This window comes from Natator depressus, chromosome 5 (assembly GCF_965152275.1).
Source record: "Natator depressus isolate rNatDep1 chromosome 5, rNatDep2.hap1, whole genome shotgun sequence".
Taxonomy (NCBI): domain Eukaryota; kingdom Metazoa; phylum Chordata; order Testudines; family Cheloniidae; genus Natator; species Natator depressus.
Window position 1 is genome coordinate 40,984,186 of NC_134238.1, and position 21,768 is coordinate 41,005,953.

General features: G+C 40.7%; 1 protein-coding gene across 1 annotated transcript in view; it reads right to left on the minus strand.

Moving 5' to 3' along the window:
- ADAMTS6 (ADAM metallopeptidase with thrombospondin type 1 motif 6) overlaps positions 1 to 21,768 on the minus strand; it is a 316,147-nt gene that overhangs the window by 266,779 nt on the left and 27,600 nt on the right. The window contains exons 5-7 of the mRNA XM_074952624.1: positions 7,034 to 7,251; positions 6,353 to 6,436; positions 5,681 to 5,826 (exon numbers count right to left, since the gene is read on the minus strand). Of these exons, the coding sequence (XP_074808725.1) occupies positions 5,681 to 5,826; positions 6,353 to 6,436; positions 7,034 to 7,251 (448 nt within the window). The remainder of the gene's footprint in view (positions 1 to 5,680; positions 5,827 to 6,352; positions 6,437 to 7,033; positions 7,252 to 21,768) is intronic.

A 21,768-nucleotide genomic window follows, 5' to 3' on the forward strand; every position in this document is an offset into this window, starting at 1 on the left:
ACTTGTCTTTCATGTGAGCTTCCCCGAGGCACTTTAAGCAGCTCGCATGCGAGTCGTTCACTGGCATGGGCTTATGGCAGGTGGCACACGGTCTGAAACCCGGGGACTTGGGCACACCCCATCCCTTGGACGACATCCCGTGATAGGGACTGCTATTCAGTTTAACTAATTAACTAACAACTAAACTCCTACACAAGAACAACTAAATCCAAAAAATCACTGGGAGAACTTGCAAGCACAAGAGAGAAAGCTGTTTCAGCAACCATCATGGGCAGTAAGAAGGAACTGAGAGGACACAGGGCTGGCAGAGCCCCTTATACTGGCACATGAGCATGGAGCTCCAGGGAACACTAAGGCCAGCCCTATAGAAAATCTCTTGGGGGAAGAATCTCCAGCAACTGTGCAGATGGGCACACCCATACCTAACATGGACTTGACATGAGCAAGCACTCTAAGAAGAACCCTCTGAGCAAAGGGGAAGCAGAGAAAGAATTGTGCCCGTAAGACCTAACAATGACTCCTGGGACAACTTCTGGGAAAATACAGTTTGAACACCATCTCTTGGTGCCTAAAAGCCAAATCCAGCCCTAAATATATTAAAAATGAAAGGCCTGTGGTCAGCTCTGCACACGTATCCATGAAAATTAAAGAAGCTTTTTGCCTCTCTTTTGTGCCTCTCTGCAGAGGTTAAGAAAAATTAGCGTCTTTTAGTTCAGGAGCACAAAGACTAGGAGTCTAACACTGATGCCATAACCCTTTCCTCTCCCTTGAAAAGACCAGCAAAGATGTCCCCACACTGGGGGAACATATCCTGCACTCTTTTAAAGGACCTCACTGCTATGCTCTCAGAGGGAGTTTTGCGGCATCATGCCTCGAGGAACTCCGATTGGGCCACTGCACCTCTGCATTAACCCCTACCACAAGCTATGCCAAATCTCTGCAGATTCAAAGAAACTAACTTCTGCCTATCTAACTTTCCCCTGGATACAATACTTCCTACTGTGCATTCTAAAATGTTACATAGTGTTGCTGTGTACTGGAAAACAGCTGCCAAGTGACTCGCTAAAGCAGGTCTGTCATTAAGTGGGTGAAGTGATTCTTTTACATATACAATAAAACATGAACATATTTCTATGCATTTTCACTATTTGAAAGGATGTGAAAAATCCAGAGAAACATATGTATAGCAATGCTATTGCCTTTCCTGTGGATACTGGCAGTACTGGGGATGCATGTTGCAGAGCATATTTGTTGGTGACAAAAGGAGAAACACAGCATATTGCCGAGAAATATACTTCCTAAATAATGAGGACAGTAGTAGCTGGCAACAGTACAGAAGTGTCTAGTTAAGAAAAGTGCTCAGGGCCTCTTCAGTGTCTCCAGCCCAAAAAAGTATGTGCAACCACTTGAAAATGCACAAAATATACCATATATGGCATTTTCTAGTTTTCCTGCAGTTTGTCTAAACTATAGATTATAAAAATACTTGGATTACTCAGTATAAAACACTATGGGCCTGATTCTTTACTCACATATGTAGTGTTTACTCTCACACAAGGGGTCCACTCAATTCAGTAGGATTATTGTAGTATAAATATATAGAGAGTTGAAGGATTAAGCTATATATATAATCATTATTTATAGGGATTCCAATCACTTTAATATTACAAACTTTCCAAATTTCTAGGCATGATAAGGTACTAATTGCAGGGGCCACATCTGTGTCAATGTCATTGCAGCACTTTATTGAAGAAGTAACAGTACAGTTTGTTAATGGGAAAAGAGAAACTGCCTCTAACTCAATAATAAGAACAAACTCTTCTTAAATCCTTTATGGCTGTAGTAAATTATTCTCTTATTTAAAGCACTTTGTTTTTTGCAAACCACGTTAGATTTGTATTTAATTCTAAAAGATAAAATAAAGTCCTGAGATGGAATACTATCAGTGGAATGTGAAATTTCATGCTCTTACTTTTTTAAAGAAACACTATCCCTTTAAGTGAATGAAGTTCCAAATGTTTTTCTGTTTAAAACATTTATATTCTAGGGGCCAAATTCTGCCCTTTGGAGATACACATGCGCATCTCAATTTCCCCCTAGAACTCTCTTCTCCATAGGTTGTTGGACATGTGTTTTACTTGGTCTGCTGCCATACCAGGGAATAAAATTAATGGCTGTGGATCTTCCCTCCCAGCAGGAGGAGATTCATTCCCTGCACATTTTATTCAATCAGTCATATATGTTATTTGAAAAAACAGCTGTTCAGTACCTGGGTATAACAAACTAATGGTCTCAGGCTATGAGTCCACACCTTATAGAAATGAATGGGCATGATTAAAGATCCTTTTGTTTTGGGGGGAGAGAGAGAGAAAGAGAGAGAGTATAACTTTTATTTTGTTTATTTCCCTCACACTGTGAGCAGTGATGGAAGCAGACCATGCAAGGGAGCAAGAGGACACTTCATGCCCCCATACTTTTCTGCACAGGTGACTAGGTCAAGCAACACTCTTGCACCTACTTTATGCTGCTATAGAATTAATCATGGAGCGGGGTGAGGGGGCACAATGGGAGGCTAAAAAGTTGCCAGGAGGGTAAAGGTATGGATAGTTTCAAAATATCTCTTTTTTTTTTTCTTTTTTGGCTTTCAGGCTCATCAGAGGAAGAGATTTTTGAAACAGGGGAGGAAGTAGGGCCAAAAGCCCAACTCAGGCTGAAAGTATTAACTCAATCTGCCATAGCAAAAATAATTTGTAGTATAGCATATTGGGTATTTTAGCCTCTAAAGTTTCATATTTGGAAGAGAAACTATGTAGAACATGGTTCTTAGAGCCTCACATGTGAGGTAGCAGCTGGGTCACAGGCAGACAAGAGGCTACCAGGAAGAGGATGCCGTACATCTACAAAGATATGGGATCCAACTCTTAGGAGGGAAAGAAACTGGATGGGTCTTTATGCTTTTTTGTTTTGCATAGAGATTCACAAAGCCTAGGCCCAGTTCCACAGAGTTGACCCTACCAAGCTGGAGATCATATTGCTAAAGTAAGATGATACCATCTGTGACACCAACAATGTTGTATTCAAATGTAATGACTGTAGTTTGTCCTCAAAGGCACACACACTGCTCCTGTGCACATTCAGAGATAAAAGATGGACCTATACAAGTTTCCACACTATTTTTAATGTTGTTTTAACAATAAAAAGAAAATTGCTAAGACTCCATTGGGGTTTGCTAAAGTCAGAGTCACTTTATGGGAAGGAGGAGATAGATTACCCAACAATACTACAGTATTAATCAACAGTAGACTTTATATAGAAAGCTGTCAACTCAGTATACTAACATTATTAATATTTCTTCTTAAAGAATTCACTGCAACAATTACAGGATCAAATATTAGGATTTGGTATAGTCTCATACTAAAAATGACTAAGTGAACCATCCAATAAGGGACTGTGATAGAGAAAACAGTCTTCATTTGTTTAACATTTTAGTTCAACCACAGACTTATCCTGTGCACAAAACCAACACAAACAACATAACTTCAGAGTTTTCAAGTAAAGAGATAAAAGCAAGGAAATGCTGAATAATGGGCACAATTCCTTTAACAAATATTCCCATTGTGTTTAAGTGAAATATGTCATGTAGGTTCAGCCACTATTCTGAGACTCTGCAATAGGTGTACAGTATTAGCTACCTGCACTTAGCTACCATGACGTTTATTTGAAAGAAAATAAACTGCTGAGCTATTTCAAAAAAAAAAAAAAATCTTCAAACAGGGCTTCACGCCTTGTATCCTCAGAGTCTCCACAACAGTGTTGAGCGAGTACAGATTTTGCTGCCAGGAAATACTCTTGCTGATCAGCATTCCTTTCTGCCTATAGCATAAACACTGGCATCACTGATAGAAGCATGCCACGTTCCCAACACTGCCTACAGTAAGCAGACCATACAAATCTCTTTTATCAATCTTTTTTTAATTGCTGTGAGAGAGGAAAAGGGAGGAGTGAATGCCTTACAGTCTCCTCCTTTTCTATACCAGTGTGGTGCCATGCTCCAGGTGGGGGCCGATGTAACCGGGGACTTAAGACTGATGTTTCAGCCTTAGCACTGTTTACTAAAATAAATCAGCATAAGTCAGGGATTTCAGGGTGAGCAAGGTCAAGTTCTTAATGTTATTTAGTGTAGATTTTGTGTGAGAATTTCATTTTTATAGTTTTATTAGATAGTTATAATCATTAAATGAAAAGAAGCACTCCCTCACGAAAGTATATAAAAACATTGGCTTTGAGACTATTTGTTTATACAACAGATAGAGACATAGATATGTGTATATAAATGGGACTACTCACATGTATAAACTTAAGCCTGCATATTAAGCATGTCTTTGCAGAATCAGTGCCTTAAAATGGAACATTACTGGGTTCTAAATTTGTACTTTATTTAAGGACGTTTTCAAAGTGATTTTTACCCATTAGACCAAAGCAGTTCTTTCAAAGATATTGGAATGTATTGTATCAATCTAGCTACTACATGTGCTCATTAATTGAATGTATTAAAACTAATTTATGAAATATTGATGAAAAACACATTTTGCACTCAAAATGGTTACATACAAGAATCCAGTACCTCTAGCATATTCTTTCATTGCTGCACTACTGTAATTCAAAAACAGATCTAAAACACTTTTTCAAAAATATCATAGCTTTTATGCTCAAATTCCAACCAGGAGTGAATTTTTGTCTTACACTTGAAGGCATTATTCTACACTGATTCCATACTAAAACCTCCATTAAAGTTTGACATGTGGAGTGCGTACACAATATGCCCCTGAAAAGAGTATTTATAATAGAAACATTAACAATCCTTAGCTATATAGATCAATACTAGCATCACTGTTTTAATATTTACAAAAAAAGAAAACTGTCCCTAAGAAACAGGTGCACGTGAAATGCTATTTTAATGCAATCTATTTGTAGAGTACAATATTTGTTTACCTGTAACTACACAGAGAAAACAGAGTATTTAAAAGGATTGAAAGATTACAAAGTAAGCAGTGTTGAACCTGCTCATAGAAATGGTAATATGTACAGCAAGACACCTTTATACATAAGTTGCCTTGGTATGAACACTAAAAATTTCACTGTCTTTTTTCTTAAATTAAGTTAGGTAGCAACAAATGCACAGCCAGATTCTCAGCTGGTGTAAATCTGCATAGCTCCATTGACTTCAGTGAAGTGACACTGATTTACACCAAGGAACTGGCAATAATGTTTTACACTGAAAACATTATACAGTAGTAACAAAACAATTTTTTTCTCCTGCTTTTTGATCTTTTTCCCAGAATTTTTAGAATTTTTATTCAACTATAAAAGTTTTAAACGATCAAGCAAATTCATCATATCTACTCCAAGATCTTTTATGGGCACAGTTATGAGAAGCACAGTTATTGAAGTTATTGAAATTGTAAGTACTGTAAGTTCTTAGACATTTTCTTTCCAATTTTTTAAAATCTATGTTTTAATGGTCTGATATATTCTCAAAGACAAGCACCATATTATCTTTTTACCCTCTCAAGATTACCTACCCCTTAAATTACTTTAAATATAGGTTTTATACATAAGTAAATACAAGAAAACCATATAAAGAAGATAAAATAAATATAAGACCTGCAATAAACCATACCTAGTAATAAGAACCGCATTATCGTGGTGGGCAATCCCATTTTCTGGAATGGTGTTTCCATCGCTTTGGTGGGAGAGAATGGATTTCTGCCACTTACAGAAGCTATCGAGGGACTTGTCTGCATGGTGGTTTATCTCCAAGTTTGGCTGCAATACAACATGCATACCAGAAATGTTCCAAACAAATTACTAAGGTCAGTTGTTAAGCCTTTTGAAGACTAAAATGGGACTATAATTAGAAGCAGTGGTTTCTAGGAATAATCTCTTCTTGCCAATTTTTATCTCTAAAATCTGACCCAGAGTTCAGTTAGTGTATTACTGAACAGGCATTCTTTCACTTCCAGCTTTAATAATGATTATGTCAATATAAAAATTTTAGATTATAAAAATATAGACATAGAAATAAAATTGTAATTGCAAGCCTCTACCACTGAAATCTCCACAAGTAAGTTGAAGATATCTGTTACATTAGGTAAATATTAAGGTGATAAATGAGGCATATTCCTTGAAATTATTTCAATCTTCCTTAAAAATAGCGAAAGATTACAGATGAGGCTTTATACTCAAATATAGCCTTTCTAAACAATAATTAGGTGGATTCTATAATGGTACACAGTGAAGTATGCTGTAGTTTATTGGTCTGAAGTTTAATGTAATTGCAGCTCAGTCTTACCTGATCTTCAGTGAGAACAATTAAACGAGTCACTATAATATTCACAACGTTTCCTAGACTGGAATCACGATAAAGTTTGGCAACCTGACCTCCAGAAAAGAAGAAAAGACACAAAGTCAGACAAGAAACACCATTCATTTGACATATGCTTAAAAATTGGTCTGTTTTCTCTTATTAAATATAATTTAATAATTTGAACACTTCTTACAGGCATCTAAAGAACTATTTCTAAGTCAACCTTAATCTATTCAGTAAGATAAATCAATATTCCCTACACCTTTTTCACTGCAAACACTTTATAGAATAAACTTGTTTCACAGCTGAATAACTCATGACAAGAGATGTTCAGAGTGCTAGTCTAAACAAAAGAACCAACCAAAAGTGTAATCACTATAACTGGTAATTAGAGGGTCAATTTATTTCAAATGAAACCCAAAGGCATTGAAACATAATTTAACAGTGATCATAATATCCTCCCTGACTGAGAAAAGACAATAGTATTGCACATCTCATTGCATGTCTCATTTATCTTCTAATACTAACATTTTACTATATATCACTTTTTGCAGGCTGATACATATTTTAAAGCATTGTTTATTTCAAATTAGAAAACCATATTGCATAATTGCCCATCCTATAAAAAGTGTTAATTATGTTAATATATAGAGGGGTCAAACTTACAATATTCATTACACTCAAAATGTAATGCTCAATGTCTTTGCGACCATGGTATCCCACCATCATTTTGTCTGCTACTACCAGCGTCTCCACAAAGCGTTCAATGCTTACTGATCTCTTCTGTCGACCATGACTACTTAGAGTGTTATTAATTGGAAGTGAAGTTGGAAAAGCAGATGTATCATTCATCCACCAAGGTTTACTACTTCTTGTGAGGTCTTCTAGGAATCAAAATAATTAACCACTTCAGATGGGTCACTAGTTAAACATGTTCAAATACAGCTGTTTTATGTTGACATTATTATCTTAAAGCTTCTAAAATAACAAGAGTTTCTTGAGGGCAAGAAGAAATTAAATCTTTTCTTTAAATATATAGTATATTTTACACTTCCATTAGCAAATATTTTTGCAGCTTGAAAAAGAGCTAGATTTAATACAAAGAAATATTTTTTTTAAAAAAATACAGCAAGTTCTCTTGCCTTCATACATTGTATCATATAGCTGCCTCTAACAATATCAGATTGTTCTCTTAAAAGGCCTGATCCTGCAAAACTCTTATTTATATTCCCAGATACAAATTACATTATAACGTGGAATTAAGGATTAATACATTTCAGTATTTAAATGGTAAGAACACTACAGGGATCTTGTAATTATCCCAAAAATAAGCACTACAAGCCTAGGAAATTCAGAGTTAAGGTTTAAAGTTAAAAGAAATCCAAACATATTAAGGCATGGTAATACACAGTTTAGGCATTCAAAAAACCCTAATTTTGCCCTGTAATGACATCATGCAATAACTGTACAATTATGCTTAGTGCATAATAGTGTTTGTTCTGCCAGATTAAACAGATGTTTTAAAACATATTAAATAGTTTTCATTCAAGTGGGAGTTAAAAATGGTCTGACTACACATTTTAAAGGACCTATTTTTTAATTAATTTTAACAATAAAATAAACTAAGGGCTAGATCCACAAAGGGATTCAGGTGACTAACTGGCATGCTGGGTGCCTCAGTCCAAAATTTAGATCCTCAAAACACCAGCTCAGCTGCCACATAACCCTGCAGACACCCAAGTTTCCGCTAGTAAAGTCCCCAAGGTACCTAAATTTCTGCTGCCTGGCATACGCATAGCCACCTAAATCCTAATGCCCAGGCACCTAGTTCATGCCCAAACCCCAGTGGGACCTTCAAGCTAGGCACTGCCCCACCTAACTCACCTGTGGGGCCCAATCTGTAAGTATGGTCAGAGCACAGCCACTGAATCAGACCTTGTACAAAACAGAGGGAGGAGGCGTCAGCAGTACCCCCACCAACTGTAGCCCAGTGGTTACAGCGCTCATCTAAGATACAAGAGAATCACGTTCAAATCTCTTTTCTGGCTGCAATGGCACAGGAATTTGAACTCTAGTCTCCTTCTCCCATCTGAATGCCCTACTTACTGGCCTATGTGGTACTCTGGAGTGGGTTTTTTTCAGTCTCTCCCACTGAAGCTGTTCCATTCTGTATAAATAATCAAATAGTCATTGAAACAGGGACTTGCATTTGGATCTCCCAAATTCCAAGTGGGCACCCAAACTCCTGGGCTATTGAGTCATTTTCTCTCTCTTTCTCTCAATGAATATTTAAGTCATCCTCAACTACGGAACAGTGACTGACATGTCACATCCATAATGAACAGTCCTTATTTTAAAAAGTAGCCCTGTGGGCTTGGGCTCAATTTAATAAAGTAAGCATATGCTTAACTTTAAGTACATGCTTGAGTCTATCCTTCAGCAATGCACTTAAGCACGGGCTTAATTTAAGCACATGCTTATGTCCCATTTACGTCAATGAAATTTAAGTATATATTTAAACTTAAGCATGCGCTTAAGTTCTCTGCTGGGTATGGATGGACATAAGCATGTGGTTAAAGCTATATCTGAGCTTAAGAGCTTTGCTGAATTGGGGGCTTAAAAGGACAGCTCATTGGGTCTATTTTTGCATGTATCTACTGAAATTAGTTAATTTGTGATGGTGCCTATAGTGTCAATGGGAGTCTGTAGTTGCTTCAACTATACACCCCATTTTCAATGGTTAATGACTCAGCTATGAAGAAAATGTGTACGAGGTCAAAACAAGGCCTCATTGTTGCAGTAAATTTCTCATTTATTAAATGTTTACAGTTCATAGAATATATACCTTTACCAGAGCCATTTCTTTAAAAGACCCATATCAAATTGTAGACATTGAAAAATGAAAATAAACGTGGTTACTCCAAATCATTGGGTTTAATGATATCATTGTGACAAGCCTTAGGCAAGGTTATAGGCATTTGTTAAAAAAATCAGCATCGGGTATTAAAGACTGCTGAAGTTCCTATAACCAAAAAAAAGGCATTTTCCTGTATTTCAATCACTATTCAAGGAAATTAAAGTTTGCTTTAATTGATCAAACATTTTACTCTTACTGAAGCAGTGATTTAGGAATGTCTGGAATCTTGTCTGATAAATTTTGTAATAAGATGGGGAGGGGGAAAACCTTTGTTTGGCCATATTGAAGTTGCATAAGTTCAGCAGTTTGAGGATGTTTGGTGCTCCTATAATGCAAAAATTATTTTATAAACATGAAATATAGACTAGGAATTTTTTTCTCTTTCATAAAAAAAATATAAGTAATTTGAAAATCATCTAGTGTGCACTTGTAGAAACCTTTTAAAGAGTAAATGACAAACAACAACATTTCGCACTCAAAGGTATAGCTTTCATACCAAGGTTCCAAAGTACTTATATATATATTGTAACAGAGCTTCCTCTCTCCCTCGGTGGGTCCCATGCTTCCATTTAGCAATGGGCTGAGGTATTCTTTTCCCTCAGGATTTTCCCCACACCCCTGGGTTTACTGTCCACACCCTGCCGGAGCAGGATTCCTCCCAGCCTCCATGAAGGGTAGGGTTGCCAACTGTCTAATGGCACTGTGATGTTGCACTCCACATGTTTTATGAAACTATGCTTATGAATGTGAATATAATGTAACTGGAATATGCTTTATGCAAAAGGTCTCTTGTAAGGTATCATAACAAAGGTTATAACCTACTGAATATATTCCTCCTATTTTTATGTATGTATCATTCTTGTATCTGAAGCTAGAAATATGAAGTATAACACTGAGGTCCTATTGCAACTATGCAAAGTGTGGGCCATTAATGGTGGCTTAGAATCTTGATGGCTTCCATTGACTAGGACAATTGGCTGTGAATGGGTTTATTTACCTGAAAGCCTTCCTGTGTATGTGTGGGCCAGCCCATGGGTAATGAAGAATGAGGTCTCACAGGACATGTGACTATGTCACATGATATTGGAATCCATCTTAAAATTTGGTACTTTTCCATTTAGAAGGGAGGGTGGGGACCCAGAGAGACAAAAGATTCCCACCTTGTGCCAAAGCTATAAAAGGGGACTCTATAAAAGGGGGAACAGAACAAAGAGGGCTGCCAGTCATTAGAACACCCCTGCTTTTCACCTAAGACATCTGCTTGAACTAACAAAGACTGTACCAGAGGAAAGGATTGGGCCCAGACTAGGAAGGAATCTAGTCTGTGAAAGAAGCCTATTGGAACATCTCTGAGGGTGAGATTTTACCTGTAATCAGTTTCTTAATGTATTAGGCTTAGACTTGCGTGTTTTCTTTTATTTTGCTTGGTGACTTACATTGTTCTGTCTGTTATTACTTGAAACCACTTAAATCCTACTTTTTATACTTAATAAAATCACTTTTGTTTATTAATGAACCCAGAGTAAGTGATTAATACCTGAGGGAGCAAAGAGCTGTGCATGTCTCTCTATCAGTGTTATAGAGGGCGGACAATTTATGAGTTTACCCTGTATAAACTTTATACAGGGTAAAACGGATTTATTTGGGGTTTGGATCCCATTGGGAGCTGGATGTCTGGGTGCTAGAGACAGGTAACCTGCAGAGCTGTTTCCACTTAAAGCCTGCAGCTCTGGGGGAATGGCCCAGACCCTGGGTCTGTGTTGCAGCAGGCTAGCATGTCTGGCTCAACAAGGCAGGGTTCTGGAAGTCCCAAGCTGGCAAGGAAAACAGGCTCAGAGGTAACTTCAGCACGTCAGGTGACAGTCCCAAGGGGGTCTTTGTGACCGAACCCGTCACAGGCACAAACCCAAACACCCTTGCACCACCCCCTTCTCCAAGGCCCCGCCCCTGTTCACCCAGCCCCCGTCCCTCCATCGCTCACTCTCCCCCAGCCTCATTCACTTTCACCGGGCTGGAGCAGGGGGCTGAGGTGTGGGACAGGGTGTGGGCTCTGGGCTGGGGCTGAGGGGTTTGGAGCATAGGAGGTGGCTGAGCCTGGGGCAGGGGGTTGAGGTGCAAAAGGGACTGTGGGAGGTGTTGCGGGGTCTGGGAGGGAGTTTGGGTGCAAGAGGGGACTCTAGGCTGAGCCTGGGGCAGGGGATTGAGGTACAGGAGGTTGTGCAGGCTCTGGGAGGGAGTTTTGGTGTGGGAGGAGGCTTCGGGCTGAGCTTGGGGCAGGGGGTTTGAGTGCAGGAGGGGGTGCGGCCTCTGGGAGGGAGTTTGGGTGTGGGGTGCAGGCTCTGGGCGGGCAGGAAAGGGTGAGGGGGGCAGCGCTTACCTCAGGTGGCTCCTGAAAGCGACAGGCATATCCCTCTAGCAGCGGCTTCTAGGCAGGAGGGCCAGGGATCTCCATGCGTTGCCCCTGCCCACAGGCACCACCCCCGCAGCTCCCATTGGCTGTTCCTGGCCAATGAGAGCTGTGGAGCCAGCATCCAGGGCACGGGCAGTGCGCAGAGCCCCCATGGCCGCCCCTATGCCTAGGAGCCAGAGGGACATGGTGGCCGCTTCCCCAGAGCCATGCAGAGCTGGGCAGAAAGCCTGCCTGCCCCACAACAACCGGACTTTTAATGGCCCACTCAGCACTGCTGACCAGAGCCGCCAGGGTACCTTTTCGACCGGATGTTCCAGTCGAAAATCAGACACCTGACAACCCTACTTGACACTTGTACGCTTCCCTCACAACGACTGACTCATTACAAACAAGAGAACTGCATCATGCCAATTAGCTGGAGAAGAAGATCGACGATTGGCTAAGTAAATCTTGATGACACAAAAGCACTAATGAAGAGTAATATGAGTTATTGACCTGGCCCTGTCTATTAATCTATAATAATTAATTCCAACCTGATGTAACTTATGCATAAAACTAATGACTTTTGACTCTATGTAAAGTTAGAAGAATCTGTATTATTCTGTTATTAATATCATTTGGGACACAAAAAGGTCTGACAAGTACTAAATTTCTAAAAGAACAAAATTAATTTTAACTCAAACACATTAACAAATTTTATTGTAAATTCTTAGCATTTCAGTGCACAAAGAGTACATGCTGTCAGTTTGGGAAGAATACTCTGCATTCTTCATACACAATGTAGATGTTGAATACCTGATTACGTGCAAAACTTGACTAAACCTAATTGGTGGATTGATGATCTCCACAGCATCTCCATAATAAAGGGCCAGCTCTTGTTCAGATTGAAATTGATGCGAGTTTTACTGTTCATTTCAGTGACAGCAGGAGCAGGCCCAAAAATCACAACAGTTCCATGTTACTGAATGGTATATTAGATTAATTCTTATAGAATGATGCAGCAGAGTATAAGCATTCATTAGCAAGTGTTGCTATTAAATTGAATAACGCATGAGAAAGCATAAAGATTCTTTAAAAAAATAATGTTCCATAGATACCACTTTTTCCCTAACTTTGACAAATACTTTAATAATGCTTATATCATTTTAAATGTGCAAGATAAGGACATATTAATGTGGGTTCCCCCTTTCCCTTCATTTTAGGCTAGACTATGCATATACAATCTGTTCTGGGTATGGGGAAGCACAGGGTTGTGCCATCCCCGGATTATATACTTGTCAATTTTCAAGTTTCAAACTTCAATTGTTTTTACAATCAGTGGATTCAATTCAAAAGTTTTGTTTTTGCAATGAGAAAAGTGTACTCTTTTTCATTCTCTATAACTCTAAAATTGCTGAAGGAATTTTGCTAAATTCTCAAAAAAACCATAATAATTCACCTTCAAGCAAAAATCTAATATAGAACATTTCAGCTAAAGGGGTGTGCATATTTAAAAATGATGAGTATGCAAAAATAGCGGGTTACAATGAAAACTGTTTTGCAACCTTAACAATACAGCATGCACTACTAGGCATCTGCTAAAAAACCATTTCAAAAATCATTTCAACAAACTATGCAGCCAAGTGAAAATACCATGAAAGTAAATTAGCAATATGATCTTTGTTGCAAAGCGAATGATGGAAGACTTCAGCGTAATGTGCTGTCTACAGAACTCTTACATTAAGCTTGATTATAAACGGAGCCAAATTCTGCTCGGGCATAATGCAGTTTCACCTGTTTACCAATGCTTTACATGGTCCTGCATTTGGAAAATGTTAGTTATATATATGAAAGAGCAATAAAAATAGATAGAAAAATTGAGATAACTCTAAGAGATAACTTGATCCTGCTAGATGTTCAGCACTCCTGCAAAGAGTTGAGTGCCCTTAACTCCTGGTGAAGTCAATGGAGCTGACAGTGCCCAGAATTTCACAGGATGAAGCCCTTAATGATTTTAGTTATGTATTCAGAGGTATACAGGGGGACCTGATCCAACTCTAAGTCAGTGGGTGCTTTGCCACTGACTTCAACTGAGTAATGAGGAGTGAGGAATTTAATCAGTTTGATGGGGACAGGATGTTTAAGAGATGAAATAGTATTATTCTTAACTCTTTTTTCCTGAAAAATAAAATAAATCTCATTTATGCTGCTTAAATTTTTGATATCATGACCTTTATACTGAAACAATGGAATTATTCTGGATTTGCACTAGTGTAATTTAGAGCAGAAAAGTGGTCCTATTGTATATTGACTTTGTTCATGAAACACTATTCTCACAACCAAACTCAGTTAATGCTGTGAGTGTATACACACTTTAAAATGAAATGTTTATTGAACATTATAGTTAAAAAAAACAAAACTCTAAATACTTGTTAGAAATATGAATGAGACTTTTCTTTCTTAACTCTGCCCTAAATCCTTGTCTACACCATATCTAGGGGCCCGAGACAGATATCTTTATATTTTCCTCAAATATTATTTTTCAGTATAAGTCACAACCCCCTAATGATCCACCACCCATACTGGTACGTGATCCACCACTTACTCACTGAACAATGACCAAACGGTTACTTACCTTACAATAATTGCTGTTCTTTGAGAGGTGTTGTGCACATACACATTCCACTGTAAATGTGCGTGCGCTCAGCGCACTTGAGTCAGAGACTTTTGCCAACAGTACCACTAGGTGGTGCAGGTGCCACGTGCTCTCAGGCGAGGTCATAAAACGTATGTGTCCACTGCCCATCTCTCCATTCTTTTGCACCACAGTAAGTAATGTCCGAAGTAGCGGGGAAGGTGGGAGGGCAGCAGAATGTGTATGTGCACAACACATTTTGACAAAATTGCTGTCAGGGTAAGTAACCGTTTTTTCTCCTGCAGGTGATTGTGCACATATTCCACTGCAGATTATTCATCAGCACTTCCCTTACAGGTGGAGGGACTTTGGATCATCTGAACAGAGACTGTAACATTGACTTGGCATCGTCACAAGAGGCTTGAGCGATGGCATAATGAGTTGGAAAAGTATGCACAGATGACTATGTCACTGCCTTGCATATATCAGTTATTGAAACATTACTCAGGAAAGCTGATGTGAAAAGTATAAGAACGGCCATATTGGATCAGACCAATGGTTCATCTAACCCAGCATTGTTTCTTCTGACAGTGGCAAATGCCAGATGCTTCAGAGGGAATGAACAGAACAGGGCAATTATCTAGCAATCCACTGTCATCCAGTCCCAGCATCTGGAGGTCACAAGTTTAGGGATACCCTGAGCATGGACTGAGCCATTATTTCTAATGGAGGAAAGAATCTAGCAACATCAGAACAGATTTTATTAGTCAGAGTTCCAATGTGAAATTCATTGAGATGACACTGACTGATCTTTAATCCTTTCAGCATAGTTTATGAAAAGCCTGGAAGAAGATCTAGGATCTAGTGTGGTCCAAGTAAAATGCTAGGGCTCTACAAAGATGCAAGGTGCTTCTTCAGCCTTAAATGAATCGGGTTTTGGGGAAAACACCACACAATTAATTGTTTGATTTAGAGAAAAGACTGACACTACCTTAGCATGTCCAGAGGATGCTTGGAAGAGCAATATACCAAATGAAGCCAGTCCTGCAGAAAGAGAAGGTGATATCTGGCGTGCAAAGTTTTGTATGTGCACAAGGCCATGTGGCTCAGGAGCTGAAAGCAGACATGCACTGTTGTTGCTGGGTTGGACCTGAGGCTGTTGGAAAGGGCAGCTATAAATTGATACTCCCACTTTCGGAGATAAGCTATGGCTGATGTGACATGAAGGTTTGCGCCTATGAAAGTTATATGTTGAGTGGATTGTAACTGTGACTTCTGCACATTTAGTTTCAGACCTAGATGGGAGGACACTTGAGGGCATGTCTACACTAAAAACTTAAGGGGACCTATATTAGGTTTACTTACAGCCACGACAGTAATTACTGCAGTGGTGCATGCCCATACTACCCTGCTGGGGTCAGTGGTGTGTGTTCTCACCAGGTGTCCTTCCACCAACCCAAAGGGGCAGTTAGGGAGTTGAGAGCCCAGTCTCATTAATCATTTTTGTTGCCCTTCTCTATAACTTTTCCAAATTCTAATGCTTGCAGGCATTTCCCTCTTGTGACTGTTCCTTTCACTAGCTCCCTCATTTATGTATAGTTCCCCTTTCTGAAGTTAAATGCTCCTGTGGTGGGCTTCTTTGGTATTTCATCCCCCGCCCCACCCCCCCACCCACACACAAAGATGTTAAATTTAATTATATTATGCTCACTATTTCCAAGCAGTTTTGCTATGTTCACCTCTTGGACCAGATCCTGTGCTCCACTTAGGACTAAATCAAGAATTGCCTCTTCCATTGTGGATTCAAAAACTAGCTGCTCCAAGAGGCAGTCATTAATAGGGTCTAGAAACTGTATGTCTTCATCCCATTCTGAGGTGATGAGGTGATGTACCTAGTCAACATGGCAATAGTTGAAATCCCCCATTATTATTGAATTTTCTATTTTTATAGCCTCTCTAATATCCTTGACCATTTCACAGTCACCATCACCATACTGACCAGGTGGTCAGTAATATATTCCGACTGCTGTACTCTTATTATTCAGACATGGAATTTCTGTCCATAGAGATTTTGTTGTACAGCTTAAGAACATAAGAACATAAGAATGGCCATACTGGGTCAGACCAAAGGTCCATCCAGCCCAGTATCCTATCAACAGTGGCCAATGCCACATGCCCCAGAGGGAGTGAACCTAACAGGTAATTATCAAGTGATCTCTCTCCTGCCATCTAGCTCCACCCTCTGACAAACAGAGGCTAGGGACATCATTCCTTACCCATCCTGGCTATTAGTCATTAATGGACTTAACCTCTGTGAATTTATCCAGTTCTCTTTTAAACCCTGCTATAGTCCTAGCCTTCACAACCTCCTCAGGCAAGGAGTTCCACAGGTTGACTGTGTGCTGAGTGAAGAAGAACTTCCTTTTATTTGTTTTAAACCTGCTGCCCATTAATTTCATTTGGTGGCCCCTAGTTCTTATATTATGAGAACAAGTACATAACTTTTCCTTATTCACTTTCTCCACACCACTCATGATTTTATACCGCTATCATATCCCCCCTTTAGTCTCCTCTTTTCCAAGCTGAAAAGTCCTAGCCTCTTTAATCTCTCCTCTTATGGGACCCATTCCAAACCCCTAATCATTTTAGTTGCCCTGAACCTTTTCTAATGCCAGGATATCTTTTCTGAGATGAGAGGACCACATCTGTATGCAGTATTCAAGATGTGGGCGTACCATGGATTTATATAAAGGCAATAAGATATTCTCCGTCTTATTCTCTATCCCTTTTTTAATGATTCCTAACGTCCCGTTTACTTTCTTGACTGCCACTGCACATTGAGTGGGCGTCTTCAGAGAACTATCCATGATGACTCCAAGATCTTTCTCCTGATTAGCTGTAGCTAAATTAGCCCCCCCATCATATTGTACATATAGAAAAAAAATAGAATATCAGGGTTGGAAGGGACCTCAGGAGGTCATCTAGTCCAACCCCCTGCTTAAAGCAGGACCAATCCCCAGTTTTTGCCCCAGATCCCTAAATGGCCCCCTCAAGGATTGACCTCACAATGCTGGGTTTAAGCAGGCCAATACTCAAACCACTGAGCTATCCCTCAGTATAGGGGTTATTTTTTTCCAATGTACATTACTTTACATTTATCCACATTAAATTTCATTTGCCATTTTTTTGCCCAATCACTTAGTTTTGTGAGATCTTTTTGAAGTTCTTCAGAGTCTGCTTTGGTCTTAACTATCTTGAGCAGTTTAGTATCATCCGAAAACTTTGCCACCTCACTGTTTACCTCTTTCTCCAGATCATTTATGAATAAGTTGAAGACGATTGGTCCTAGGACTGACCCTTGGGGAACACCACTAGTTACCCTTCTCCATTCTGAAAATTTACCATTTATTCCTACCCTTTGTTCCCTGTCTTTTAACCAGTTTTCAATCCATGAAAGGATCTTCCCTCTAATTTCATGACAACTTAATGTACGTAAGAGCCTTTGGTGAGGGACCTTGTCAAAGGCTTTCTGGAAATCTAAATACACAACGTCCACTGGATCCCCCTTGTCCACATGTTTGTTGACCCCCTCAAAGAACTCTAATAGAATAGTAAGACATGATCTCCCTTTGCAGAAACCGTGTTGACTTTTGCGCAACAATTTATGTTCTTCTATGTGTCTGACAATTTTATTCTTTACTATTGTTTCAACTAATTTGCCCGGTACTGACATTAGACTTACCGGTCTGTAATTTCCAGGATCACCTCTAGAGCCCTTCTTAAATATTGGCGTTACATTAGTTATCTTCCAGTCGTTGGGTACAGTAGCTGATTTAAAGGACAGGTTACAAAGCATAGTTAATAGTTCTGCACTTTCACATTTGAGTTCTTTCAGAACTCTTGGGTGAATGCCATCTGGTCCCGGTGACTTGTTACTGTTAAATTTCTCAATTAATTCCAAAACCTCCTCTAGTGACACTTCAATCTGTCACAATTCCTCATATTTGTCACCTACAAAAGACGGCTCAGGTTTGGGAATCTCCCTAACATCCTCAGCCGTGAAGACTGAAGCAAAGAATTCATTTAGTTTTTCTGCGATGATTTTATCATCTTTAAATGCTCCTTTTGTATCTCGATCATCCAGGGGCCTCACTGGTTGTTTAGCAGGCTTCCTGCTTCTGATGTACTTAAAAAACATTTTGTTATTACCTTTTGAGTTTTTGGCTAGCTGTTCTTCAAACTCCTTTTTGGCTTTTCTTATTACATTTTTACATTTAATTTGGCAGTGTTTATGCTCCTTTCTATTTACCTCACTAGGATTTGACTTCCACTTTTTTTGATTCATTTAAGATTTTTACTATATTTGACTCTTTCTCTTCTTTCACATATAGTGCCACTCCCTGACCAGCTCAACCTAGTCTGTCATTCCTATACATTTTGTACCCTGGTATTCTAGCGTCTCATTGATTGTCATCATTCCACCAAGATTCTGTGATGCCTGTTATATCAATATCCTCATTTAATACCAGGCACTCAAGTTCACCCATCTTAATATTTAGACTTCTAGCATTTGTGTACAAGCATGTATAAAATCTGTCACTTTTTAGTTGTCTGCCTTCATGTGATGTAATTGAATGGTACTCTTTCATTTTATTGTTTCTCTTCAGTTCCTACCTGTACTTCATCAACTTCTATCCTCTGCTCTTTGCTAGGATATAGAGAATCCCCTTTAATAGATCCTCCTCCATGGAATGTCTCTGTCCGAACCATGTGCTCCTCCACACCTGTCCGATGAAGTAGACATGTAAACTGCTTCGGGATAAAGAAAAGCTGTTACCATAGCTGTTCTTCATGGCCTACATATGGGAAAGACACCAGGATCAGTGGAAGGTACTGGTTGAAGTGGTCAAAAAGCCAGAGAAGATGTCAATACCAGCTGTGCTGGATGCACCAGAAGAGCCAAATGCATCATAGGTGCCAAATGTGTCGATGCCAGAAGCATCGATGGAGCCAAGTGCATCATCGTTGCCAGATGCATCAACAGAGCTAGGTGAATTGTTGGTGTTGGGTATGCAAATGCCAGAACAGCTGAATCTGAGGAGACCCAGGAAGGGAAAGACAAAGGAGATCCCTAGCAGCCAGGAAGTCCTGAGTAGAAGGCACCTTGGATAAATGTATTGGTGCTGATGGATCCAGTGGAGCTTATGTATGATGGGAAGGACCCAGCACAGGTGAAGACCAGACTCAATGGCCCTGAGGGAGTCAGAGTTGATAGACTCATAGAACCATAGGGTTTGAAGGGACTGCAAGGGTTATGTAGTCTAACCCAGGGGTGGGCAAACCTTTTGGCCCGAGGGCCACACCTGGGTATGGAAATTGTATGGCAGGCCATGAATGCTCACAAAATTGGGGGTTGGGGTGCAGGAGAAGATGAGGGCTCCAGCTGGGGGTGCAGGCTCTGGGGTAGGGCTGAGGGGTTGGGGGTGCAGGAGGGTGCTCAGGCTGGCACCGAGGGGTTCGAGGGCGGGAGGGGTATCGGGGCTGGAGCAGAGGGTTGGGGAACAGGAGGGGGTCAGGGGTGCAGGTTCCAGGTACAGAGAAGCAGCAGCATGTCCCCCATCCAGCTCCTACGTGGAGGCACGGCCAGGCAGCTCTGTGCAATGGCTCATCTGCAGGTGCCACCCCTGCAGATCCCATTGGCCACGGTTCCCAGCCAATGGGAGCTGCAAGGGTGGCGGCTGGGGTGGGGGCAGCATGTGGAGCACCCTGGCTGCCCCTACACATAAGAGCTGGAGGAGAGACATGCCGCTGCTTCCAGGAGCCGCGTGGAGCAGGGCAAGCCCCCGACCCCGCTCCCCGGCTGGAGCACCAGAGCAGGGCAAGCCCTGGACCTCGCTCCCAGGAGGGAGCTCAAGGGCTGGATTAAAACATCCAGATTAAAATGCCTGAGCCATAGTTTGCCCACCCCTGATCTAACCCCTGCCAAAATGCAGGATTTGTTGTGTCTAAACGTCCAAGACAGATGGCTATCCAGCCTTTTTTTTAAAAACCTCCAGTGAAGGAGCTTCCACAACTTCCCTAAGCAGTCCGTTACATTGTCCTACTGTTCTTACTCTCCGGGAAGAGAGAACAACTTTTCTCCATCTTTTTTATAGCAGCTTTTCAAGTATTTGAAGACTGCTATCATGTCCTACCTTAAACTCCTCTTTTCCAAACCAAACATAATCAGTTCCTTCAGCCTTTCTTCAGGTGGCTTGCATTCCATTCCTTTGATCATCTTTGTTGCTTGCCTCTGGATACTTTCCAGTTTCTCTACTTCCTTTCTATACATTGGTGACCAAAATTGGACACAGTACTTAAGATGAGGACTCACCAGCACAGAGTAGAGCAGTACTATCACCTCCTGTGACTTGCATGCTGTGCCTCTATTAATGCAACCCAAAATTGCATTTGCTTTTTGATGATGCCACGCTTGACAGAAGAAGTGAGCGCTTCCATTTATGAGGCCTTGAACCAGTACCAGAGGTTTTCCCAGATGATTTTCAGAGAGCAGTCTGAGATTTAGCCCTGGTCTACACTACAAGTTTAGGTCGAATTTAGCAGTGTTACATCGATGTAACCCTGCACCCGTCCACACAATGAAGCCATTTTTGTGGACTTAAAGGGCTCTTAAAATCTACTTCTGTACTCCTCCCCGACGAGGGGATTAGCACTGAAATCGACATCATGGGTCGAATTTGGGGTAGTGTGGACGCAATTCGACAATATTGGCCTCCGGGAGCTATCCCAGAGTGCTCCATTGTGACTGCTCTGGACAGCGCTTTCAACTCAGATGCACTAGCCAGGTACACAGGAAAAGCATCAGGAACTTCTGAATTTCATTTCCTGTTTGGCCAGCGTGGCGAGCTTATCAGCACAGGTGACCATGCAGTCCCAGAATCGCAAAAGAGCTCCAGCATGGACTGAATGGGAGATATTGGACCTGGTCGCTGTATGGGGAGACGAATCCGTGCTATCAGAACTCCGTTCCAAAAGACAAAATGCCAATATATTTGCCAAAATCTCCAAGGGCATGATGGACAGAGGCTATAGCAGGGCCCCGCAGCAGTGCTGCATAAAAATTAAGGAGCTCAGGCAAGCCGACCAAAAAACCAAAGAGGCAAACAGCCGCTCCAGGTCAGAGCCCCAGACATGCCGCTTCTCTGATGAGCTGCATGCAATTCTAGGGGGTGCCCCTACCATTACCCCACCCCTGTCCATGGACACCTGCAAGGGTGGAGTCTCATGCAACAGAGATGAGGATTTTGGGGACAAGGAAGATCAGGAGGAGGAGGATAGCGCACACCAGGCAAGCGGAGAAACCATTCTCCCAGACAGCCAGGAACTGTTTTATCACTCTGGAGCCAATACCCTCCCAACCCTCCCAAGGCGGGCTCCCAGACCATGAAGCCGGAGAAGGC